The sequence below is a fragment of the Artibeus jamaicensis genome, unplaced genomic scaffold, assembly GCF_021234435.1.
Source record: "Artibeus jamaicensis isolate MK-2021 breed Jamaican fruit bat unplaced genomic scaffold, CSHL_Jam_final contig_354, whole genome shotgun sequence".
Classification (NCBI taxonomy): domain Eukaryota; kingdom Metazoa; phylum Chordata; class Mammalia; order Chiroptera; family Phyllostomidae; genus Artibeus; species Artibeus jamaicensis.
In genome coordinates, this window is record NW_026521803.1 from 33,715,897 (window position 1) to 33,739,070 (window position 23,174).

Genomic DNA, 23,174 nt, shown 5'->3' on the forward strand with positions numbered 1-23,174 from the left:
AATAAATCATCTTAGCTTTTTGACTGCAAAGATCTAGCTGCGGAGGTTCTGCCAGAGTCGACCAACTGATCCGAAAGGTTAAGGCTGACTTGACTTAGCAAGCGGCAGCACTAGCAAGGACACTGGCGCAGTTCAGAGCTCTTCGAGTGCATAGCTTCAGTGTTACACACGCAGTGATCCTATTCCTTCAATTAGTTAATCCTCTAGACAGTTGCCTTTCTGTTTTGCATGCATCCCATTCCATGTTCATTAAGGGCATCTCTTCCTTGGTCAATCGTGTGCTTTGCCTTTCAATTTGTTTTTGTGATTTTTTTTGTATGTTTTGTTTGGTAAGCTGTCAATACCTCCTCCAACACTTGGAAAATGAAACAAAGATGTGGTTTTTACGTACAGAAGAGAATCAGAGTTACATGGACAATACCAAGTGAAGTGAAATAAGTGTCAGAAACAGTTTATCAAAATGGCACATTTATTGCTACAGAACGGTCATGTACATGACTTCATCGAGTAACTACAGATGGGGGACAGGCAGTGGCCTCGACCGAGCTGGGTTGTTTTGTCTTGAAGGAACGCCAGCGCACAACCTGTTCGGACACTTCTACAAATCAGAAATACACCAAAAACATGAAAAAATCGAGGCACTCAGCCACACATTGAAAACAAGGTGTAACTGTTTATCTTTTTTTTTTTTTGAAATATTTTCCCTTTTTTTCTTTTTTTAACAATTTTTTAAAGTTTTTAATGCTGCAGCTATGTGTAGTCGCAAAAAATTTCCCCGCTGCGACCTACAACTAAAAAGAAAACAAACAAAACAAAAAACAAAAAAAGCTACCATACAGTTTCATCTCAGTAACACATGGTAAAATAACATCTTTTAAATAGTAAAATAAAGTAACAAACTTTTACTCATAATGATTCCAAAAATCTACAAAGAAGAAATATTCAGAATCTGACAATTTTTTTTGTAATATTCATGGTATAAAAGGATTGCTCCTACGAAAAATAAGCCAAATATATTTTTATTTTTAAATTTAGTTTTTTTTCTTACTAGGGTGTACTACAGTCTATTTTATAGCAAAAAGAGCACTAGACAAACAAAGCTTTATAACAAAAAGCCAGGCACTGATACATGGTAAATCTCTGCTTTTTTTTCTTATCTTCACTTAATTGCATCACAAGTAACAAGAATGAAAAAGGCCACAGTTCATATATTTTCACCATTACATATGTCTATAATACTTGAAATGAGGATGGCAAAACCAGCACTGCACAAAGATGAGTCCACTTCAAGTCCCATGAGAAAGAGTGTGTCTCTAAAGAAAAACAAACAAAACCAAAGCAAAATAAAGCGAGAGGCCACATGGCCTTGGTGCCCCATTGTGTCGGAATTCATCATATTCCATCTTGGCTTTTTTTTTGTTTCCAGTCAGCCAGCAGACTAAATTTTTGTGCTTGTTTATGCTGAAATTGTTTCATTCCTGACTCAAGTTCACTTTTGGACACAGATCATATTCTGCCTGTTGGATCCAAGACGAAAATCCTCTTAAACCTAAGTGTTGGTTCAACTCCCTCCCCAACCCCGAACCCCTCATCCAAATAAAGATCACAAATTAAAAAATATATATATCAAGAAATAGGAAAAAAGCGAAGAACAAAAAGGAATCGGAAGACTGAATCAGAACCAGTTGCGTTACTGGATGGACCGACCGTTGTATAAACATTAGTGTTCCTTGCGGCTACACAGAGGACAAATGGTAAAACTTTCTAGATGGACAGACCCCTATTCTGCATATTCATAAATTACTTGAATGTGGAGGTGGATCAACTGTTCCAAGTTGCTTTGAATGTCCAAGTCTCTTAAACAGATCCCCAGCCTATGTATCATCATTATATATATATATAGCATAGTATGGACCCTTATGACATTTATACATAGTTCCTGTCTTCTGCTAAATGTCATTCTGCAAATCCAGTGCAGGATACCAATATCTTACCTGGGTTTGACAATTTACAAAACAACAATGAGAAAAAAAAAACCACACTAAAAAGGCCACATTCCCTTTAATCTTTTTCTGTTTCTGTTTTTTGTTTTTTAAATGGGGATACAACCCAATCGATACAGGTGGATGGTGCAGATCATGCTTCTCCACCAAGCACAAAGCAGTGAGCAGCTTTGCGTGGCTCTTAGCAAGTTTCTCGCTTATTTCCAAAAGGAATTCAACAATAGAGGTATTCCATTACTGAGTAATGAATACATCAAAGCTGGTGAACAGGAAGTTGCAGCTTTTACTCTGTTTTAGTGAGAACAAAATGTAAAGCACCAATTTAAAAAATAACCCAATAACTACAATTTAATTTTTTGCTTTGTTTACAGATTTGAAAAACCTTAAATCACCTCTGTGAAGCACCTGCATGATAACACGTATCAAAAGTGCCATTCTTAACATGTACATCAAGGGAGGGAGTTTCCAGTTCCCTAAAGAGTAAACAGCGTATTTTCTTCTGTACACTTATCCTGAATGTGATCGAAGTATACCTGCTTCCTATACAATATTGTTCCTAGGGATACCCGCCTTGGTAGACTGTACAAAATGAGTGCAGAATGTACCACTGAGGGGAAATCTTTACAGACTGAGGGAACAAGCAAGCACACACGGTTTCCATCGCTACTCAAGAGGAGGGGAGCGTACACGGTGTGGTCTTCCACGCCCTTCTGTGAGCCTCTTTGTTCGTGCGTTTCACAGGGAAGCCTCAGAATAACTTATAGGAAATTCGATTTCTGCTTTTCTCCTAAGGTTTTAATCCACCTCCACATTTTAGGAACTTATCAACAAATCAAAGTATTTTAGTTTTATCGCTACTGAACATATTTACAGTTTTCAACACACACACACACACACACACACACACACACACACACACAGCTAATCAAAATGTTTATGGGTTTGTAAAAGATGACCACGTGGTAACTATCTTATTTGTTCTTACATTTTCAGAAATGAACATAAAATTCAGATTCTTGTAGCTCACTATTTCATTTAAATGAGACATTTTTAAACCACAGTTAAAAAAAAAACAAAAACCAATACAATGTATTAAAACACATAATAACAAGAGTCTACGTGTAAAAATATAACTTTTACATACACAATTTCAAAATAATGATACGTTTGCCATTTGTTGCATAAAATTTACAAATGTATTTCATTACTATATAACTGGCAAAACAGGAGAACAGATGGAACATTTAGACCATTTTGATGGATTTATGGCATTTACTCAGTGCTGATAGGTGGAAAAAACTACTTGAACAGGGATTTTTTTTCCTTAATACATGCCAAGATTGTGTGGCTGTAAAACAGAAATGAGTGAGAGACGAAAGGATGCTGACAATACTTAACTAGGAGCACTGTTTGTTTACTGCACTGTACACCAAAGTCAATCATTAGCAAGATTCACGATGGAAGTTGGTTCAATGGTGCCCAGACGTCAAAGCTCACTACCTGATGGGCTGCTGTGCCATAGCTTGATCCATGCTTCTACCAAATAGGTTAAGTACAAACTTCATTCATACTGGCCAGAGAAATACTGCACTGTCCCTCCTCAAGAAAGTGCAACTTAATGCTTTAGGACGTATAAGGCTTGTTACAATGCTGCATGATGGTTGAATATTGGCATTTTTCAGACGAGGGAGGAGGCAGTTAAGTCATCTACGTCTTAGTAAACCCATTTTGAAAAAAAAAATCGAGAAAGCAACAAAATCAATCAGCGCTGTCACACTACTTGCAATTTTCTCATTTGATGGTTTTTGAACTTTACTTGTTTTTTTTGTTTTTGTTTTTTTCCAAAAATCTGACCATGTATTCAGAAACGCCTCACTGCACACTACTTCGGCTACACATGTAGGTAACACTTTAATCATTTTGTTAAATCACAGCCACTTTGATTATGTTATGTTTCCGATGATATAAACATTGGAAGGCACAGTGGTAACATTGTAGCATTCTAACCTTGTACCTCTGAAAATCCCAGAATAGGGTCACAAACGCAACATTACAATTCAGACAAACTCTTTTTTGCCATGTCTTAGTAATGCTGCTTGTAATATCTACACATGATGTGACTTTTAAGTCCTGTGTTCCCAAAAGACTGGAGAAACAACTTTCTACTTATTTATGAATGAAAGCAACATCAGGGTCAGCATTTCATCCTGCACTACCCCTCCGGAAGCAGAGTTGGCACTACAGGTTACAATAACAAACCAGGAAGAAGGGACAGAAATAAGACCAAAAAAAAAAAAAATCCATATTTACAGTAAAATCTTTCTTTTAAAAAAGTTAATCAGTACTATTTTTTTTTTACAGGAGAAAAAAGTCTGAAACAAATGAACAAAAGCTTACCATAGTCACTAAATTTTTAATATATATTTATATATATATTTATATATATATTTGTCATAGGTCTATAAGATCCATCTGTTCCTCCTACCCTAAGGAATGGCTAATGTCATCACTTCGCTGTCATCAGGACGTTTGCTGGTTTTGTTACGAGGGCAGCTGAGCGTCCCTTATTCACTACCCAGTAATTATAAACACTAGCTGACTTGAAATACCAACAAAAACGTTCATGTAGTTTTCTTCAGAAGTACACTTTTTCATTATTGCAAGTTTACAATTTTTAAATTAAATATTTTTTTCAGACTTACAAATTAATTATATTTTTTTTTCCAAAAGAAGTTTAGGCACAAATGCATTGTTCCACAGTGTGGAAAGATTGCCATTCAGTCTCCGGGCTGCGTCCCAGCCTGCACGCGCTGCTCTGCACATTCTGAATGATATGTTGAAGAGAGGCATCCCTCCAGTTGCACTTTTTTCTTTCTTTTTTTTTTGTTTGTTTTTCGGTTTTTTGATAATTGGGAATGCTGAAACCTCTTGCGTCTGCGATTCATAACTACTCAGACTTGTCTTATATTACAAAAAAGGGGGTTAAGGAGAAGTGTTTATGTGGGCTTAAGATAATACAGCTGTTAAGGAAGTGGTCTCTTGTATTAATGAAGCAATGTGGCAACTTGGACCTGGGAAGGAAAGAAAAAAAAAAGAAAAAGAAAATTAGTTAATATATTTGTACCACAACCAGTGAATGTTTTATTTACAAATTCTTTTTTTCAAGGGGAAAGTCTGTTAATTCGGGGGAAATGTGGCCGTTCTCGCCAGGGCCCTGGCGGGACTAACAAAGGGAAGACTGTAGACACAGCTGAAAGCACACTTGCCCTTTACATCTGTCCCATGTGATTCGACGCGTCTCCCATTCCTGGGTGGGGGCCTGCCAAGGACAGCGGGGGAGGCTCTGATGACACCTTCTCTTCCTCCCTTCTCTTCAGACACGCGGCCTTCGGGTTCAGATTCCTTTCTGTGGGAGAGAAGCGCGGAGCACCAGGTGAGTGTCAGGGCAGCCGGCAGAGGCGGTGGTGGGCGCTCTGCTGGCGGCCCTTTGCTCAGTTTTTATGCCACAGAACAGCGCTTCGCCGCTCAGGCACTAGGAGAAGGTGGACTGCATGGGGCATCTGCAGAGCCACTTCACAGTATAATGAAGTTGGAGACGCAAATAAACCAAGCTCTGATGACTGACAGGGCATGGGGAAGTGTCCTAACGCGGTCTCAGTTGTGAAGAAGCCTGTAACTTAATTACAGGAGAAAGGGAACCGGCCGTACAGATTTAGACATGGTCTGCCATGCACGTAATTATTCTGAATGGTACTGTCTAGTCTCCTATCAGCTCCTGCTCAAGGCGGGTGAGTCCAGCAGGGCCCCCTCCCGCTCGGTGAGACTGTGGCTTCTGCAAGGAGCCTCCGACCAGTACTGACCTCGGACCTGCTGCTCCAGGCTGAGGATGACGGCCACGGCCTGGTGCAGGATCAGGAGCTTGGTCTGGGGCTTGTCGCTCTTGAGGTGGAGCTGCACCATGCGGCCGAGCTCCTTGAAAGCCTCGTTGATGTCGCGGACCCGCAGGCGCTCGCGGGCGTTGTTGGCCATCCTCCGCTCCTTCTCGCGCTCCGCCTTCTGCTCGGGGGTCAGGTCCTCGTCATCATTATTGCTGCGGGACAAAAGGGATGCGACATTTTCTAATGGTGTGGGGAAAAAGAAGGTGTCCAAACTACTTTTGTTTTCTTCCGTCTCACGCTCTTGTCCTCGGCAGAGTTTTACAGGCACCTGAGCCTGGGCTTGCTTTAGACGGCCATCCTGGTCCCTAGGTATTAAACCCAAAGGCAAACGGGAGAGGTTAAAGTTGGGGCCCAGCGTAGGTCCTTCCTAACGTAGGAGGGCAAGAGGCTGCGCGCTGCACAGCAGGCCACGGTCGGCTTCGACTGAAGCCACACTGCAGGACAACCATTCAGAAGTAATTTTAGATGGAAGCTGTTTTGCTTTTTAAAACTTTCGTACTGTGACATCTGAAACTTAAGGGAAGTAAGTGACTGTGAAAACATTTTGATGGGTCAAAATTAACATGGTGCTGCTAAACAGGATTAAGAAGAGGGTCCTGTGTAGCCGGGGTGAGGACTTCTCTCCAGGTCTCGCCACTAATTTGCATTAAAGGCGTGGCCATTCTACTGAATGTATCTGAGTCACGTGTTCTCCGTGGATGAAATAACAAGATTAGAAAAACACGATCTCCATGGCCTTTCACGTGATGGATGTTTGTGATCCATACACAAGTCAGGGGAAGCCCAGGTTGACACGAGCTGTGCAGAACAAACAAAACAGAAACTGAAGATCTACCGGTTAGATCTTTTGACTCACTGTGAGTCAAAAATGAAGCCAAAAAGCTAATCTCTGATTGTGACAACAGGAATAGTATGTGATTCATGTGAAAGGCATGGTTGGGCCCCGCCGAGTCTGGAAAGGTGAGATTACTTCTGTTTGTGGGTGTCATGCCGACAAATTAGAAGAAAGTTTTGAATGGAGGGCAGATAGGCTGATGAGCCATCTGGAAAGGATAGCATATAAGGAAGGTTTCACAGAATCAGACGTTCAGATTTTTCATGGGCGATTTGTGTAAAAAAGAGCAGCGTGGGAGATGCCTTGTTTCACGAAGGCAGAACAGAAAGAAAAACTCTTGAGTGGAACAGTTTGACTTAATACGAGCAAGAGAGTTTTGGGGTATGAGTGAGATGAAAAATGAACTTCACCAAAAGTAAAAGGCTCTCCATCACAAGAAACAATATGGGAGGCGACCACCTGCAAGGACATCAGCCTGGAGGTTTAATCATTGATCTAAAGAACCGTGAAGGCTGCCACTGCTTTAAAATTCCACGAATCTGAAATGGTCACAGGAAAAGACGTTAATCCCAACACTATGGGGCTGCAGACCATGTGGGAAGTTATCCAGTCCATTCAGTGTACGCTTAATGAAGCTGGCTTAGAACACAGGGCTCTAAATCTTCTACTTTGGAGAATCCCTGGATAACCTCCAAATTGCAATAAGGATCAACTACGGTTGAGGAGCTCCAATCACTCAAAAACGGAAGTGGTATTCTTGGGCTGGAAGCACATGTTGCACAGAAAGATGACCTATGGGAGCCAAGAACACATGTACGAGAGGGGAGGAGGGAGACACCCAAGGAAGATGCCGTAAGCTCATCTCCCCAAAGGTTAAACGCTCTTCCAGATGGGACCGCCTGCTGCAGATGGGCGCTAGCGCACACACAGCCGAGCGGAACCCGCCGGGGAAGGCTGTGCCGTCTGATCCTCCCGCCTGCCTCTGCTGATCCTTCTCTCCCTCGCCCATGACCTCTGCCGATGCCAAGGAAATTAAGGTAACTGTTCATTCACATCCACATTCCACTATAAGATGTGATACGTGAAAAAAGAACAGAGTCGAGTTTCCACTAGGCCTGTCCTGAAGTTAAAAATCAGGGGTAATATTTTTGTATATCAAACATGTGCCAAGCCTTTCACAGAGTGGGCCAGAAAATGGGAATGGCTTTCCAGAGGTATTCAAGCTAATAACTAATTAGAATTGGTTGTGTAAATAAAACTGCTTGGATTTGAAAAGCACTGCCTTACCACACGGTTTTGGAGGCCTAAGTAAATGTCACAAGAGTGACCTTTTAAAATAAGAAGGTTCTTAACAACAAGTTAAAATGTTGTACTGAAACTGTAAAGGTTCCTCTGATCCACTAACGTGCGTATGTTACAGCCACTACTTAAGTGACCCCAGAACTAACAGAGAACATAGTGAGCATGTGAAGGCCCTTCCTGGGATCCCTTAAAAACGTGGCTGAGAGTCAGGAAACTGCAGGGATAGTGAAAGGTATAAGCTAGAAGCTTTTGGCAGTTTTGGAACTTGTGGTAGGTCATGTAATAAAATTTACGTTAACAATTACAAAGGCAATACGAAAAGGTGGCACGTGCTTAATTCCTACAGGGCACTAGATATAACCTTGAGAACAACAGCCTTTAAAAGAGAGGTATACTTGGCCCTGGCCGGGTAGCTCAGCTGGTGAGCGCGTCATCCCCATACGCCAAGGTTGCAGGGTCGACCCCCCTTCAGGGCACATACGAGAAGCACCAATGAATGCATACATCAGTGGAATCACAGCTGATGCTTCTTTCTCTCTCTCCCTAAAATCCATTTTTTAAAAACCTTTCTTAAAAATAAATAAAAGAAAGGTATAGTCTGGGCACATTTAATTTGCAAATCTAAACAACCCAATGGACCTGGCATAGAGAATATGGGCGGCATGGTATTTAAAACCATCCGATTATCAGATCACAGTTAAAGTTCAAAGGCAGAGGTTCTAATTTAAAGATATCGAATGCCGTATTTCAGAAGGCCAACCAGAAGCTATTTCCTGCTGTTGTATTTTCTGTAGGCGGGAGTATCAGGAGAAAAACCATTAGCAATTTAAGTGTTGCTCTTATAGATATATACATCAACATCCTTAGGGTAAATATTTTCTCTCTTTCAAGGTAAGAAAAACATTACCATTGCACATATATCAATTGAGTTTTCAATATCACAAATTTCTCTTTTTAAAAAGATTTTAGAAAGAATGTTTCTGACCAAATTTGTAGAACAAGTATCAGTTACAAATTGCTTGTACTGTGTGTAATTAGCACTGGGTCCAAATTCACAAATGCAAAGACTTTCCAGGCGTCACTAGAGGACAGACGGTATCTGAAACGATACGCTAGTACCTCTAGCACAGGCCTTTAGTTCTCATTTTACCTGCCAGGAAAAAACCGAATAGTTTCTTCCTGTTCTGTTCACTTCATCAAAGTCCAATAAAGGAATTAAATGAAGCGACAGTATTATATACTGTTACCTAGATCTTGACCTAGTAATTGATTTGATATCCTTCTTGTCGTCGTCTAGTTTCTTGTCCTCGGAAGATTTCGTGTCTTGCAGGTTCTCATCGCCTTCGTCGTCGGACTTGATCTCAGAGCTGCCGGAGGAGACGCTCTGGCCCTGCAGTCCCGGGGGCATGCCTGCGGGAAGAGCAAGACCGGGTCACATTGCCACCAAAGACCGGAGGCACCAGCACGCACAGCCCAGGCTGGGGAGCTGCCAGGCACACAACTCACACTGCCGAACTGTGATCCTTCTGGCATTTATGTGTGTGTGTGTGTGTGTGTGTGCACACGCACTACCTGGCGAAGTTTCAAAAATGCACCTGCAGAAACAAGTTTTCTCGTCATTGGCTCTGAGGTTAAATTCTATTTTGCAATCTTTTGGAGTAGATGGTAATTTCACTGTCTACAAAACATCAACTTAATTGCAATGAAAATCATAATCATGAAAATCACACACCTCAATGTTCTGATTAAGAACCCAAGTAAATATCAGCTATTATATTGAGTTTCTTCCATATGCAATGATTTAATAGAAAAATGTCCTTAAAATATAATTCCCAGGGAGTGCGCTGTGTGCAGTCAAGGCTTCAATAGATACCCTGATGATATACTGAAATTAGTCTTCTCTTATCCTCCAAGAATAATCAGCATTGAAAACATGGTACATATGGAAAGAAGAAAGCTGCTCAGAGAAGCAATGTCTCCTAGCTTTCTCACTGCTCAAGTTTCAAGATCACAGTACAGTGTGAAACTTGACTTCAGTATAGTCCTTTGTCACTCAGGTGGAAGTGCGTCGAGTATTACTCTGTATGTGTACTGTGTGGTCTAGAACCTTGTCATTCAAAACTGGGTCCACAGGCCAGGAGCCTCCTTACCACCTGGGAGCCCATTAAAAGTGCAGAATCGCACACCTACTGAATCGGAGTCTGCGCTTTATCAAGACCCAGAGGCCATGCTGAAAGTTTACGGAGCACTGGTCTAGGACAGAGGGGGAGAAACCAAAGGCTTGTTAGAAGATCTGCCACCTTATTAGCACTGAAATAAAAGTGGGGAGGCGTGCCTGTATAGAATTAACACTCGGACTGCTACAATGTGAAAGAGCACTTACACATATTCCTGTGTTAGTGTTACCGTTTTTATTCTAAAGGTGAGGGGAGTGAGAAGATGTTCTTTGTCCCCTGGTCACCTGGTCAGTCCCACAGGGAGCAGGGCACCCAGACCTCGCCCCAACAGTACCGCATCCTGGGGTCACGAGAAGCCCTTTGAAGACTGTGGTAGGAGGCGGTCTTTACAGGCCTGGATGACTCACCACCGACAATCGTCTGAGTTCCTTTTTTTTTTTTTTTTTTTTTTACATACCTCTATTTCCTTCAATCGTCAACAACAAAAACAATTTCCTTCCTTCCTATTCATTTGGAAATATCATCATCAGGCTACAACTAACCGAATTAGAGAACCTGAATGAGTACAATGTGGAAATAGCTAAAATAAAATTTCCTCTCCTCAGTCTGTTGTCTCATTCCCTGCTGAAATACTACCAGGATTTCAGAGGATGCTTCAGAAAACCGCTGCTGAAGAAACACAATTTGCCGGCTACATCCTAAACACTTTCCCATTTACTTGCCATTTTTGTGCCGAATGTGACTCTTGGTTGCCTGCCAGAGCTTCCGGAGGCTGCGTGCCAAGGGAGACCGGATGGACACCAGCTCCACTGCTGTTCAAGCGGGGTCGGAACTGCCCTGGGGGGTGGACCTACCTCTGTAAGGGTCCTGGGGTGGGTTCAAATCCGGGGACGTGGCAGACTGGACAGGAAGCTGCGGGACCGGAACCTGGTTTGGCACAAGAGAATGGCTGCCTCTGAGGGCCACGCCATCTTCACGATGGGCCCCAACCTGCAAGGTGAGAGGGACCATAGAGTTTAGTGGGAGCCACCGGTGAGACAGCTATTTCCTGAGGGAGCGAGGACCTGACCGGGCTGTGGGGAAGAAAACTCCCAAACGCATTTCACTAGAGGGCGCTGGAGGACCGCACATACACCTACGGAGCCCTGCAAGACCCGCAGCCCTGGAAGACGCTGCCTGTACGTTCGGTGACAAACATGGCAGTGGAGCTCAGGCAGGTAAAACGTCAAATTGTCTCCCAGGGCGCTGCAGTGGAGCGCACTGATTCGTACCCATCTGTCTTCTATCATGTCCGCCAACAGATCTGACAATTATCTTAATGCCCATATGCTTAATTGTGGGCTTCTCAATTCCCCCATTGCTATCGGAAATCCTACAGGAATTTCAATTTGGCATTCGACTTTCATTTCAGGGGATAAGATTCTCAGGCCTGCCATTTTTTTTCCATAATGCCAGCTAAGCCTCTGACAGCGGAAGCTACAGCAGTATGGGACATAGCCCCTGCTCGGTACAAATATAATAAAATGTCACCTGGCTTTCCAAAACTGGCAGCCCATTCCAAATTAATGTTTACTGTATCTCATCAGCTGCTGAGTTCCAAATCCAAAGGGGGACCGCTTCTGCCAATGCCACCACACCGGAAAATGTACCAATAAAGGTTTTATTAAACACACCAGTAATGCCATCATTGCCATGCAAAGATGTTTGGACATTTTTCCATTTTTTTTCACCATTCTGATCCTAGGAAGACACCATATTGTAAACACTCTCTATGCTTCCAAGAATAAAATTATAGCGTACAGCATGATGACTTGGTCTGGAAAAAATACTGCTGAGCTTTTTATTAACTACTACTACCTACGCGGAGGTCCAGAGACATGAAGCTCTTGGAACCGAGGCAGCATCGCTGACTTTGTGGCGGACGCCTTAACGCAGAGCCGTTCGGCTTTTGCAAACTAGGGGCAACCTGGGTAGCTGCATTTTCATTTGCATAGTTATTTTCCTAGCTTGTTGGGTGAACGCTTACACAGGACAGTGATTCTAACATTGAAAATACTTATCCATGAATTTAGACTGCGGTTAAGTTAAAAACTTGAATTGTTTCCTATCCAAAATATAGAGCCACAGAGGTGAATCTGAGGTGAATCTGCAGTCACTTCTTTGCTACCAAATGTTTACAAAGAGTCTTCCCAAAGAATGCAACAACAACAGGAACGTAAACTGGCAACAGTAACGCTCACAGAAACGAACAAAGCACACACCAGCTGAAGGCAGCCCAGTATGAAGTTTCCACTTTTACACTCTGGAACAATACAGGAGAAGATAATTCAGGGGCAGAGGAAAGAGTCATATAAATTGTACTAATCGTTCGGATCCAAAATATAGCAAGACAGGATTTAAAGGCTTGCGAACACAGGGAAGTATAAACCAGGGTTGCAGCTCAGGGATCCAAGCCACTTGCCACTCGAGTGCCAGTGCCCCTTCTGGGATCATTCTGAATGGTGGCTTCTCTGTGTGTGAAGCAAAGGCACCGACTCTCTTAGCGGAGCCCGTTCCATTTTCACAAGTTGGTCTCCTTGAACATCCCACTCACTGGTTCTAGTTTCGGCTGCTGGAGGTCAAGGGTAAGTGCTGGCCCTTCTCACACACGTGACACCTGCCACGCCGCTCCCGTCTTTCATCTGCAACTGAAGCCTGTTCTCTCACAGCCCACATAGCTCCTCCAACCACTTCTCACTCCCTGCTGGTTTATGTTTTTATTTTTCCTTCCAAACAAAGACTAACAGCGATTTTCCATTTGGGTTTTGATTTGCCATTTTTGTATTTGTGCATTTTCCAGACTGCCTCAATCAATGATTATCCTTTCAATCTAAGATGTCAACTTGTAGGCATGGATTTCACAGGTCTTGATCAAATGGTAGCTCTTTAAGTCTGTCAATCAATGTTAACCTAAATAATTACCTTAGTGCTGATTCATATTTATTGGTATTTTCAGTGGATTTAATTCCTTGAATTTCCACAGAAGATGGGTCTAAGTTGGAATCCCTGAAGGCAACCACATATCGGAGGCACAGCAGCGATGTGTACTGCTTTTATTTTAGAATCATCCTATTAAAACTTCCAAGCCTGCTTTGTAGGCATCTATGATGTAACTTAAGGTTAGTATTTTGCTTTTCACTTAAAATATATTCAGACATTGATCCTGCTATTTCTTTCTTCCCTTCTGGGTCACATTAAGATTAGTTTTTACAAGGGGAAAAGAGCTCACGACCAATTACCTTTATATTTTCTTTGCCTCAACTGTGAAGAAAGACAATGTAACTGAGTGAGAATAAAATAACGAGGGTGTAACTGGTTTCTTTAACAGCTGTACAACCCTGGGTTAGGTCACTCAACCTCAACATGGAGAAAACAGTAGTAGACGTGTTGGAGAGTAAGTCCTACATTTTCTGGAAGAAACAATACAGGACACGAGTGGCACACAGCCACCATATAGACAGTTACGTGTTCCAAGTGGAAGTACGTGCATGTTATGTAACGGGGGGGGGGGTCTGTGTCAGTGCGAGAACCCTCGGAACGCATGGGACCCTCACTCCCAGTCATCTGTGCACTTTTGGTCTCTGTTCTGTTTATATCCATTTGATTTTAAATCTTTCTCCTGCACAATGTCAACATAATCCTAAATGGTGTTATAAATATGTTTAAGAACACAGTTGTTCCACCTATGTTTCGGTTCAGATTTTAGCCATACATGTTACCTAATTTTATATATTTTCTACAGATCACTTTAGATCATCCCAAGCCATACGCCAATTGCTCTCCCATACAGGAAGCTGGGGATGAAGTTATGCTTAATGTCGTCAGATCTCCCTTGTAAACCCTGCGTACCCCGCAGGGGTGGCCGGTGACAGGTCCGGGTCTGTGTGGTGATGAGCACGAGCCCCCGGGGTCAATGCCACGGCCTCTGGCCTAACAGATTCCAACTTGAAGAATTAGCATTGCCACAGACAGCATGCTTCCTTGACCACAAACACCATGCCCTACTTATTTCTCTTCCAGAAACACCAAAAGGCCAGAACGACAGCAGCAGGTAGCCAGCAAAAGTCCGTCGTGAGAGTCACTCCGAAAGAATGGAGGACCCAACGCTGCTGTCAGTATAGACCAGGGTCAGGCTCTGTCCGCCTTCCTCGTGACAAATCTGTGACAATGCAATGACAAGAAAGCAGATTCCTTCAGCCTATAGATAGGTTCTAGAATGGTGCTTGGTGTTTTTTTCTTAAAGAAAATTCATACTTCATTAAAGGCCTATTTTGGTAACCTTTTCACCTAGACAAGCAATAGTTTAAAGTTAAAAGCCAGACTGTGAAAACAGTTCATTTGATCAATATCGATTGCAAATTTCTTCTCAGCCTTTCAGAAGAACCTTCTTACAGTCACACACACAATGTGGTTTTAGTATATTTACACTACAAGTAAATGACAGAACCAAAATCTTAAAAAAATCAATAATTGTTAGTTATCAAAGTATACACTTATTAATTTAAAAAAATGACTAATTCTAGTCCATGCCTGTCATGCTGTGAGGTGCTGGGGACAAGATGGTGCAGAACCTGGGTGTGGCCCCATCTGTGGAGCTTGTAGAGATCCTTTGTGAAACTTCTGTGTGCTGATCAATTTCGTGGGGCGGTTTTAATACTAAGAACCAAAGTCTCATTCAAGCTTGCTCAAGTGATAGCTGCCGGGGCAGAGGGGAAGTTGGAGTAAAAAATGAAGGGATTTAGGAGAAAACAAATCCCACAGACACAGACAATGCTGTGGTGACGACCAGAAAGAAAGGGTTGAACAGGGTACAGGGAGGATAGACGGTGATGGAAGGAGACTTGACTTGGGGTGGCGGGCACACAACGCAACACACAGATGACGCATTGCAGAACTGTACCCATGAAACCTCTATAACTGTGTTAACACTGTCACCCCAACAAATTCCATTTAGAAAAGGGTTACTGTGAAGGTTTCTGTAATTTAGGTTTTGGACTGGCCTGACTCTCAGGACCAGGAGGAATTCCAGCCCCCCTCCCCCTCTGTGGTACCTGGGTCCCTCTGGCTTCCGTCCACTCCCAACTCCTGCCTGGCCTCTTCCTTCGTGGTGTCGCATGGGATATTCTTTCAGGTTCCGTACCTGCTGCTAAGGCCCTTTCGGTCTTAGTATTTCTCAGTTCAGAATGCAAGATCACCTGATGGCCCAGCCTGTCATTTTGAAGCAGACATGGACCATCCTCTGAATGAGCCACCGTAGGGCAGGTGTCCCCATTCGTGGTCCAAAGAGCTATACAAGGGAGAGGAGGCCTGATCACCTGGTCTTAACACACCTGCCCCTTCTGTGGCCTGCAGATCATGGCTATTCCATGTAAATATGAGTCACATTTCAGCTCAAGTTATATTCAAGTAGCAACACAGCCACTTAAATTCTCCTGTGCTAATTTACCATTGGGAATAATTAAATAACTTTACAAGTGCATTACTTCTTTTGAATCTGTAAACACCATATAATTTTCAGTAACCTTACTTCCTGAGGAAAAGACTAACATATCAGAAGCACTTTTACATCACAGTATATGGAGTTTCAGGGCGCGGAGAGACTTGGAAACCAGTCGGGCCAAATTCCTCCTTTGACAGAGAAGAGAGCTAAGGCTGGACATGGTTATGTGATTTAGTGAACACCTAGTTAGAGGGTTAAAAAACAAATTTCCAACTTGAAAAACTTGTAACATTGAACAATCTGACTGGGTATATGTACAGGATAAGGCAAAAGTAGGTTTACAGCTGTTCATATGGAAAATAATACAATAACTAATAAGTAATAATACAAGAATAAACTCTTGTGTACTCACAACTGTAAGCCTACTTTGCCCCACCCTGTATATAGATTTTAGGGACAAAAGGGTTTACTTCCCGTAGCTTTTGTTTTCAAACTGTGCATGTATGTGTGTGTGCATGTATGTATATATGTGGATCTGTGTGAGTGCCGCTACAGACATGGGTATGAAAATCATTTCACTTTTTTTTATCATGGAGGAAAAAACGTCATGGTTCCCCACTTAGGCCAAGACCACGATGTCTAACTAAATTACAAAATGTAGCATCTGCCACAACCCCTCCAACATACACAGACTTAAGGGAGACGCAGCTTCCCGTCACGTGGCTGTTGGCACGACTGCTTTATGGGGAGCTGCACCCGGAACCCTGGTAAACACCCTGACCCTGGGCCTCAGGCGAACGACAAACACCACGGACAAAAAGACACTCAGTGTTTCTGCTCTCTTTGTTCCCTGGGAGCATTGTGGGAGTAATTGTTCTGTTGTATTTAAGAGGCCTATTTCATGGATGGGAAAATGTATTAAATTTCATTTGGCAGTTATTCAATCCTTGTTAATGTTATCTCCAGAGATAGCTGCTCCGAAACGGGCTTTCAGACCTCAGCCCTGTCTCTGCTACCACAATCCTTCTGAAAGAGCGCAGAGTGTGAAATTCAGGGGACTTGTCCTCAGTGTCTAGATCAAGTGATAATGGCACAAAGCCAGATATGCTATTAGAAACACTTTGGTATCACCAAAATGAAAGTTGGTCATTCATGGCATCTGGTTCTAAATTTTTCTTTGGACATAGGTGATTTTTAAAAAGGATTGGACAAAGAAAAATGTTCTAGGAGTTTTTACCTTTCTCTCTTCTCTTTCTCTTCTTGTTGTGCCATAATCATGAAAAAAAAAGTCGATGGGCTTTTACTGTGACTAGATGCCCAGTAACACAGAAGGTAGTTTGGGTGTAACTGTAACCTCCCCGTGAAATATCGGTTATACGAGACGGTTACAGATGGCTAGATTTCAGGTTCTATTATCTTGCCGTATCTCTGTCATACTAGAGGAGAGCAAACTTATTTTTCCAAAAGTGCAAAACACCTTTTGATCCAGCGATGAATCTTTTAGAGAGGTGGGAAGTGCTCATGCAAACTTTTTCAGTAACTCCCGGGTGAGAACCAGGAAGGTCCTGCCATGGCAGTCAGGACGGACACTGGGAGAAAACCCATGGGAGGCACCGAGATTCTACGGGAAATAAGTCCTACCCCTAATCTACTCTTCAGGGGTGAGACAGTTCTAACAACCGCAAACATAATTTCCAGTTTAAAAAATTATCAGAGTATATTTTTAATTCATGTGATTAAACATTTGAAGGACTTTTCACTGATTCAATTCTTTTGTCCGGATTTTAATTTGGGGGCGGGGGGGGGGAATGTCAACTGCATGAAGCCTTCCTAAATGTCTTAAGAATACCTTTTTCCCCCCACTCCTGAAATCTCACAGCTTCACTTCCACTTTGCCTAAAATTTAAGGTAATTCCTTATCAGGCAATTCATGGAGATTTAGTTAATGCTTATTTTTCTCCAGAGAATAAGTCTCAAGAGAATTGGAACAGGATCTCAATGACCTTAATCTTGGTGGTGCCAATGGGCCCTGTGATCAGTGAGGCTGAAACTCCCATGATGCCCACTGCCCTGGTTAAAGTGAATGATTCTGAGGACTAGTTCCCAAGATGCAAATGGCTATCTGATTTCGGTTCATCTTTTGTTTTTCTTAACTCATAAGTTCCATCTATTAAAACTGTTTCATTTCTCTCTGTATCTCCACCCTTTGCCCCCCATTTTCTACATCACTTTTCTCCAGGGGAAACCGTAACTGCATGCAACCCACCATGCAGGTACTTCAAGGGGCAGTTAACAGAGAGTTCCCTTCCCTACCCCAGGGACAAGTTCACTAAGTGGGGAACTAGCTAACCCAAGCCTGGTGAAGAAGCCCGCCTAGCAGAGTTTAATGGTAAATGTTGCAGCTACCTGTAAGCAGTTTCTTTGTTTGGGGTGAAGGAAGGACTAAACATCTGTTGTGTCCAGATCTCTGAAGCGTGAGTTGGCCTGTGTGAGTGCCCACCGGGTCATGTGGCCGGCTAGCTTCCATACGAAGCACCCTACAGCTGGCCCAGGAGGTCCATCTTCAGGGGTTTAATCTTACCTAACTGGCTTTTATTTTAAAAACACTTTTCTTATTATCCAAGTCACACATGCTTAGTATAAAATACTTGGAAAGGAAGTGGAAGTGTAAAGAAGCTTACCTAAACAAATGAAACACCTCCTCCCCATCACTTTCTAAATACTCACCTTTTAAACGCCATATTCTCTGCCCATCACTTGATCCCTTGCATCAAGGTTACAGCATGGATTGTCCTTAGTCTATGGATCAAGTGCAAGATCAATACCTATACTTCTGCGTCACTTCTGCGTCCTTCACCTCGACACTTCCTCCTAGTTTTAAATTCCTCAACCTTCAACTACCTACTCCTGACCTCTCACCTGCTGTGCTCACTCCACATCACAAAGGCTTGAGCACAGAGCCCTGAGCCCTGAGCCCCACCACACTGCACCCCACCACGCTCAGTCCCCCAGGGCTGGTTTGCTCCACATGACCTTTACCGGCCCCACAGACCCTCCTGCTCTGAACTGCTCCCAGACTGTCTCGATCTCCAGAACACTCGCCATCTCGCTGAGCATGGATAGGTTCTCCCCTGACTGTGCGTTATGAACGTCGTCCCTAACACACACTCAAGGATGCTGTTTGATGTGGCAGGGCTTACACTTCAATGACTGTTCTGCTGCTGTTCCTAGAGCCTATACTTCTATTGAGATGCATGTGTCCCCAGGCGAGGACTGGGGGTAGAGGTCAGTGTTAGAGAACTGCGGTGCTAAATGTGCAATTACATGCTTCCTAATAGTAAATGATGACAAAAGTGGCACGTGTCTGTGAGACTATTTGTGAAATCCAACACCTTTAGATAATGTAGAATAAACATGTAGCATAGTTCCATCAAGTAAGAAACATTTCATTTAATTCAACAACTGCCTTTTGCATGTCCACTATATTTGTGACTCTATTTAGGCACTTTTACAAAAAATTATAAAAGACAGACATAACTACTACTTTGTAAACTCTTAATGGTGGAATAGTATAATTACTATATAAGGCAAAATAAGATGAATAAAGGAATACAAAAGTCACGCAAGATTTGAAGGATGGCTGAAATCATTATCAGACTGAGAAATCAGGAAGGTAGCATTTTAGATAGGTTTCAAATGATGGGGAGAATTTTGATATAAATTATCTAAATATATTTGTTAAAAACTGACACAACTTTAAATAGCATCTCAACTTTAAATAAAAATTACAATTTTAAATTGAAAACTGGCATTCTTTAGATCTGATATGCATAAACTCCTAAGGATTGCATGTTAATATTTCCTTATTGTCATCAGACTACATATCTTAGACAAAAAAGCAGATTTTTATATATCCCTTTATAAACCTGGATGGCTTTGCTGCAAAGTGAACACCACAGAGTACCGGGACACAAATGGCACCTCACTGGATGTGTGTGTTATTGGCCCAAACGATTCCCTCTTATTTCACTGCAATGAAGTCTTTCATCTCCTGATAATAGTTTCCATATGACCAGTGGCTCTGCTATAAAGAAGATCAAAAGCGATAGAAAGGATTTAATAAAAGAAAATGACATTAAGAGTAGCATTAAATCTGGGAAAAAAATACCAATATCCAACTCTTTTTTTTCTTTTTCTTTTTCTGAATAAAGCTCCACAGAACGCCTAAGCAACTTCCCCAGTATGTCATGAAAAGGCATTTTACAAGCAGTAGGCATGTGCAAAATCCATCTGTGTATGCCTCTGAGTGGCAAAGATCAAGTTAGGGGGAAGTGAGGAACGGGGGTGGGCGGGGAAGAACGCCCCATTTAGAGGCAGCATGGAGAACAGGTAACAGACCAAAGAGCCAGTTTCACATTTACAGAGCACAGTGGAATGTGTGGATGGCAGACGTCCACCCGTTTCGGTCCTTTCCTGTTGTATTTAATGGAGATAGACTTTTTGGTAACGCAGAGTTTCTCAGAGAATCGTAACGTTGCTCAACTTGAGTACAAGAGTTCTGAGAAAGGAAGTTTTTTTTGGCAATGCACAGTGACTTGATATGAAGAGCCAACTTCCCAAACAAATTTTCTTCTAGTTCTTAAAAAAAATTACAATGTTAATCTCTATTCCCGACTGGATAAACAGCTGCTAATAACCCCCAGCTCCCAGGGGAGGAGGCTGCTTCCTTTCATCTTCAGTCTGGTGGATATCGGACGTGCACTGGCTTTTAGTGATCCCACATGTTTCTTACTCTGCCTTGTTCAAAACTGCTCTGGTACTGGTCTTGCCGACTCAGGTTTCTTTTCCTCCTTCCCCTTAGAGAGCATCCACAAACTCAAAAAATGGACTGGGTAATGGGACTACTTGTTTGAGATTGTAGTTCTTTTATGGTTGGTGTATTTAAAGAGGAAACTCAAGTGCTCATAACATCTAAAGGAAGCTAGCCTTAGACTTTTGAGTTTGAAACCCTGTGAGGGAAATGACCATTTTGTTTTCTGAGCTAACGACTTACTCAAGGGCTGGCTATGTTCAGAAATACTCAACTTCTAATAGCATCGCTAACGGGGTTACTTACTTATATCTGTTTGTGCCTAAAGAAAGGAGCCAACTTCAACACTCTTCCTCCAGAAGGAAGTGCCCTGCAGAAGATGACGGGGCCAGCGGGTCCCCAGGGCCTTTCTCACTTGTTCCTGAGCACCTGCTGTACTGGTGACCTCAGTTCTACACCTCGAGATTCAGACATTTCGCAAAACAGCTTTTTAAACAAAAACCAGCTGTTTCCCATCTAGACTACAGGGGGAAAGGTTTGGGCAGCTTGCAGAAACACTACCCAGAGACTACCATTCTCCCATAACTTTCACACACTTTCAGCTCCAAACAAGACCCGGCCGTGAGCCGAAGCGAAGCCAGGGAGAAGGCAAATGAGAAATTAAAACGTGAAACCAATACCTTTGTTTTTGACCATATGTCCAATTACCTGCTTGAAAACGAACATGGCCATTGTATCAGGACAATGCTCCTCCAAAGATGTCATTTACCTAATATTGGACAGTCTTGTTCAACTTAACTTTATGGATATAAAGGAAGCTATGATTACACACAACTGTGAATGTCCACCAATTAGGTAGAGTCCTTCCCTTTCAGAAATGCTGTTAAAGCATTTTTAAAGGTTTTCACTCCTAAAACTGCTTTGCCTAAAAAGCCCTTCTTGTTTTGAACCCATTTTACACTTGTTTTCTAAGCAATTAAGATACTTTTGATTTAAAAAATTACAGCCACAATAAAAGTTGAAATAACACGACGACTACAGATTTTGAAAAAACACTAAATGGCCGAGGCCTCGTCTTGGCTTTTGAAGAGTGCCAAGTCGCTCCAGCATTTTCTGTTTTGGTATGAATGACACAACTGAATTACTTCATGAGCTGCTACTTTAATTCCTAAGGGTGGAAAATTCCATGAGTTAATTTAATTTGGATGTAAAAAATATACACGAAAACTTGCTCTTCCTGTGGACTCTCCTGTGAAACATTGGAGCCAATTGTGGGAGCCGTGGTGCTTCGAGGGGGCGGCCCGGCCGGGCGCTGCTGCGAGGGCCGCCACCACCAGGCTGCTCTCCTTCCTCCACCGGGGCACATCCGGCCCTGCACTCTCTGCGTTTTTGGCAACCACGTTTATTCTATGGCTCCGTAATGCCCTTCCTAGCCTGTCTGTAGCGGTCACAATCCCACACAGACTCAAATATGGACTCAGTAACACCTTCTGCAGAAGGCTTTTCTTAGCTGTCCCCTGAGGCTGCACAATGTTCACCCTTTTCTGAGTTGCTTCTTAGATCACTTAATAATTCTGTTTTGCATTATGGTTAGTCACATACTTGAGTTATCCCCCTCCCGGAGTTGCAGGCCGGCAGGCTCGGAGACACGTTCCCCCCGAAGGACCTCGAGCACAGAACGAGTGCACACCTGTGTATTTTCTAATATATTCAATTTCTATTCCCCACCCCAAATCTTTCTCGAGAAAACAAGGGTAATGTTCTTTTGTAAAATGCAAGCATTGTGCCTTTTCTAGGTTACGGATGGTTTAGCACTGCGTCCTTGCCCTGAATAAAAGTTCAGTAAATGATATGATGATGGCCATGCTATCACTTGCTTTTCCCTCTATTATTTAAGAAGAAAGCAAAGTAAAAACGTAATGAGGTCACAGAGCCTGTTTTAAATGTTTTTGTATTTTAAAAGTGGGGAAGACAACAAATTGTTGTTTTTATTTAGAGTTCATGGCGCCAGGGTGCTGAACACACACTTGGGGGGAAAAGCTCGAACACGAGGGCTGGGTTGTCCTAGAAGATGGAGAGAGGCTGCTCTCTGCGTAGGACGGCCCGGTGCAGACTGACAGTCCTGTTTCTAGTCAGAGGGCCCGAATTTTAGTGAAACGAGCCTTGCGGGGGGGAGTGAAGGGGATATACCTGGTTCAGACCCACTGCCGTGGGCTGGGACGTGCCTCCTGTCTGAAGTGTAAATGCTCCCACTGCCATGGCTGCAGTCGAAAGCTCCCGACTTTTGTTTGAATTAATGCACAAACAGCAAATGGGGAGCTCAAGGGTTCTGAAGCTGTTTGTAACTAATCCCTGGTTAAGAGGATTTCTTTTAAGTCAGACAGAGAAAGAAAAAATACTGTATGTTCTCAGTTTTATGTAGAATCCAAACAAAACAAAACAAAAAACAAAAGAGACGCAAAGAAATGAGAATAGAATGGTGGTTGCCCTGGGGCCGGGTCGGTTCGAGGGTACAGACTCCCAGTTATGGGATGAAGAAGCCTTGAGGTTCTCGTGTACAGCACAGCACGATGATTAACACACCGCAAGGTGACTGGGTGAGTGAATGGAGGCGTCGCCTGGTCGTTCTG

The 23,174-nt window shown here is 42.7% G+C and overlaps 1 protein-coding gene across 19 annotated transcripts in view; it reads right to left on the minus strand.

The window, feature by feature from the left end:
- Positions 1-451: 451 nt before the first annotated feature.
- TCF4 (transcription factor 4) overlaps positions 452-23,174 on the minus strand; it is a 335,412-nt gene continuing 312,689 nt past the window's right edge. For 13 of the 19 annotated variants that reach the window (XM_037151940.2, XM_037151945.2, XM_053664222.1 and 10 more), the window contains 5 exons: positions 11,110-11,245; positions 9,326-9,488; positions 5,864-6,093; positions 5,270-5,409; positions 452-5,074 (listed from right to left, as the gene is read on the minus strand). In XM_037151940.2, coding sequence (XP_037007835.1) covers positions 5,273-5,409; positions 5,864-6,093; positions 9,326-9,488; positions 11,110-11,245 — 666 coding nt within the window. In that variant the 3' untranslated portion in view covers positions 452-5,074; positions 5,270-5,272. The remainder of the gene's footprint in view (positions 5,075-5,269; positions 5,410-5,863; positions 6,094-9,325; positions 9,489-11,109; positions 11,246-23,174) is intronic. The other 6 variants (XM_053664218.1, XM_037151943.2, XM_037151942.2 and 3 more) reach the window with 1 other exon arrangement.